We start from the raw sequence: 3,064 nt of genomic DNA, 5'->3' as shown, positions 1-3,064 counted from the left end.
GCCCCGACAGTCTCCCCAAAACAATCCCTCCCCAAAACAAGCCCCCCAGAACAACATCCCTGAAACAGCCCCCACAGGGAAGAGCCCTCCAAACTCTCCTGTAAACAGCCCCCCCAGGAAAAGCCCCCCAAATCTCCCTCCCTGAAACAGCCCCCCAGGAACAAGCCCTGAAACACCCTCCCTGAAGCAGCCCCAAAAACTCTCCTGAAAACAGCCCTCCGCCCCCTGGCACAGCCCCCAAAATCACCCTCCCTGAAACAGCCCCCCCCAGGAACAAGCCCCAAAACAGCTGCCCAGGCTGAGGTTACAGTGAGTTTTTATTAAATTTTGCTTCCCTGCCCCGCCAACATGGGTCTCGGCAGCACTGTAAGGCGGCTGGTGAACAAGGCAACACGTGCTCCCACAAACACCGTGTCAGGACAGTCCCCCGGCTTCGGCCAGTGCAGCCGTCCCAGCAGAGGGGACTCACTCCCACGCAGGTGCTGGAGGAACTGGGGGTCACTGGGGAAAATCATCAGCTCCTCTGCCACGGGCACCGTTGGCATCATTCGGGAACTTTCTCACTCGGGTGCCGATCGGGTGCCCGTCAGCACGCTGCGGGTACCAGGCGCAGTGCAGCCGAGGGTGCAGCGGTGCAGTCCAAGAGTCAAGGCAGCATCAGCGGGACGCTGCCGCCAGCCGCGCTTCATTCCCTGTACCGCAGTAGACACGAACCCGGTGGTTAGGACTAGGAACACTTGTTTTTCCTCTTTAGTATAAAAGCTTGAGAAATCCTACGATAACATGGGGTACAATTGTTTTATTGCCATATTCTCAATAGAAAATGAATTTTTTTTTTCTTTTTTAAGAAAACAGGTTATCCACTGCAGATCCAGAGGAGAATCAAAGTCGCCTGACAGCCGGGAGCAGCCCTGGCTGCCTCAGTGATTAAGACACAGGTAGCACCCGTCACACCTTATTTCAGCCCTGCCAGTCCCGTGCAAGCCTTAGGCTTTGTAGCTCAGCTCGGCGTTCATCTTTGTGTACATCTCATAAATCGCATCCAGGATGGGAGTGACCCTCAAGAGAAACTGATGAATCTTCTCTATGCTTTCCTCCTCTTTGACGTCTTTACCTTTCTCTAATGCCTTCAGCAAATCTGATTTGTACGGAAGAGCATAGACTGAGCCCTGTAAAACAGAGGAAGAAGCTGTAAGGCTCCCACAAACTCAAAGTCCTCCCCATTCCACATGCAGGACCCTGGTTTGGGTTGTTCCTGTGCACCTCTGAGCACTCAGGAACAACCTTGGGGATGGTGGCTGGAGAAGCCACCCTCAGAGAAGCAGGGATGTGCAGAGAGGGTCCCCAGGAAATACTGCTCAAAATAGATCAGCAGCTTCCCATGTTTCCAAGCCTTTGTTCCTCTAAAGCACATCACTTCTCGGGGCAACTAACGGAGCAACTGGGCTTAAAGAAAGGCTGCTTTCCTCCATGGAGACAGGAACGCTCACCATGAACAGCTTCTGCAGCATCCAGCCGTGGTATTTCTTCAGCGCGATCTCGTAAGCCTTCATGGCATTCACCCGGATGAGGTTCGGATGCTCCTCGTCCCGCTCGCCATCGGAGATGCTCTGCAGCAACACCAGCATGAACTTCAGGCCCCTGTGAGAAGAGCGGAGGTGATGGGGGGTGGGGAAGGGGATGCTGCTGGCCAGCCTCCAGCAAAGCACCGCCAAGCCTGATGCATATCCAGGCTCCTCCCCAAAACCCACAGCCCTGGCAGCACACCCCGCCTCGCAGAGCTGATGCCTGCCCCTGCGTATTCCTGCTCCCCAAAATGCAGCACCCCATGCTATCCCAGCCAGACCCAGCCCGAAGGGACCAGCCAGATCCACACTCTCCACAGCAGGCTCTGGCCAGCGTTCAACGAGCTCCCCACGTGCCAGGACACAGCCCGGAGCACCAACACCATGAGTCACCTTTTCAACCACATCAGCGCCAGCGTCGCGCCCGTCTTGGGCCAGGCTGAGCCGTGCATCTCCTTCTCCACCTCCAGGATGTTCTGCAGCGTTTTGAACTTGGCAGGGTTGGAGTCGTAAACCGCCCGGATTTTCTGAGGGTAGACAAGGCAGGGTTGGCTCCCGGGAGCTGCCGGGTAGAGTGGCAGCGGGCTGCACCGGAGAGCAGCTGGGCTGGAGCTTACAGCTGCGGCGTGGGGAAAATGTGGTGCCTGCAGCGAGCACCACGGCCACTAAACGGTGCTTTTGCCACGGAACCCCATTAACAAACACATGCGACTGAGATGAGCCGCTACTGAGCCTGAAAGCCCCCATGGGAAGAAAAGCCCTTTTAAAGGCCTCCGGGTCTTGCCTCTCCACTCCCACAGCATCTCTGCCTGGGGGTTCACCCCCGCCCCGAGCCCACCTGCGTCCCTTCCTACCTTGATATTTCCAGTCAGGTCTGCTTTGACTGGCGAGTAGACGATGGGAGTCCCCAGGCAATCTGTGGAAACATGGAGAGAGGACTATTAGTCTTTAGGGGACACGGGAGACATGGCAAAGTCCCGAGCTGTAAACAACAGGTTTCACCTTAACCGCAGCCAAGACACCGAGACACGCACCAGCAAAGGGCTCTTCAGGCTTCGCACATGGCCCCGCCAGCGACCCTCTGACCCCCCGGCTCCAGGACACAGCCCCGATGTGATGGTCCAGAGTGACACAACAGACACAGGACCCTCTCTGCCCATGTCCTGCCCGGCTGAGCCCTGCCACGCCGCCATCACACAATAGCTGACATTGTGGATGGCAGCGGGATGGCGCAGGCGTCGTGACACGAGGGTGGCCGGGACGGCATGCACCCACGGTCCCGGCAGCGCCTGCTCCGTCCCTGACACGGGGTGAGGGGTGGTGGGTGGGATCTGTAGGCCAGCCGGGAGCTGCCCACCCGGGAGCGATGCCTCCGGCCGGGGCGTACCGGGGGAAGGTGTCCGGGCCCTGGCGTCGGGATGTTTCCCAACGGGGGTTGCTCAGCGGGTTTGACAGGACCGTGATGCAACCCCGGTCCCGCCAGGCTGCTTCCCCGGGAG

At 58.3% G+C, this 3,064-nt stretch overlaps 1 protein-coding gene across 1 annotated transcript in view; it reads right to left on the bottom strand.

Annotated features, from left to right (window-relative positions):
* Positions 1-818: 818 nt before the first annotated feature.
* GLTP (glycolipid transfer protein) overlaps positions 819-3,064 on the bottom strand; it is a 2,717-nt gene continuing 471 nt past the window's right edge. Inside the window, exons 2-5 of the mRNA XM_010582062.1 lie at positions 2,420-2,481; positions 1,959-2,092; positions 1,491-1,641; positions 819-1,169 (exon numbers count right to left, since the gene is read on the bottom strand). Of these exons, the coding sequence (XP_010580364.1) occupies positions 987-1,169; positions 1,491-1,641; positions 1,959-2,092; positions 2,420-2,481 (530 nt within the window). The 3' untranslated portion in view covers positions 819-986. The remainder of the gene's footprint in view (positions 1,170-1,490; positions 1,642-1,958; positions 2,093-2,419; positions 2,482-3,064) is intronic.

This window comes from Haliaeetus leucocephalus, unplaced genomic scaffold (genome assembly GCF_000737465.1).
Source record: "Haliaeetus leucocephalus isolate CR32 unplaced genomic scaffold, Haliaeetus_leucocephalus-4.0 Scaffold840, whole genome shotgun sequence".
NCBI classification, from domain to species: Eukaryota; Metazoa; Chordata; class Aves; order Accipitriformes; family Accipitridae; genus Haliaeetus; species Haliaeetus leucocephalus.
Note: the sequence above shows the minus strand (reverse complement) of the source record. Positions and strands in the feature narration are given on the sequence as shown.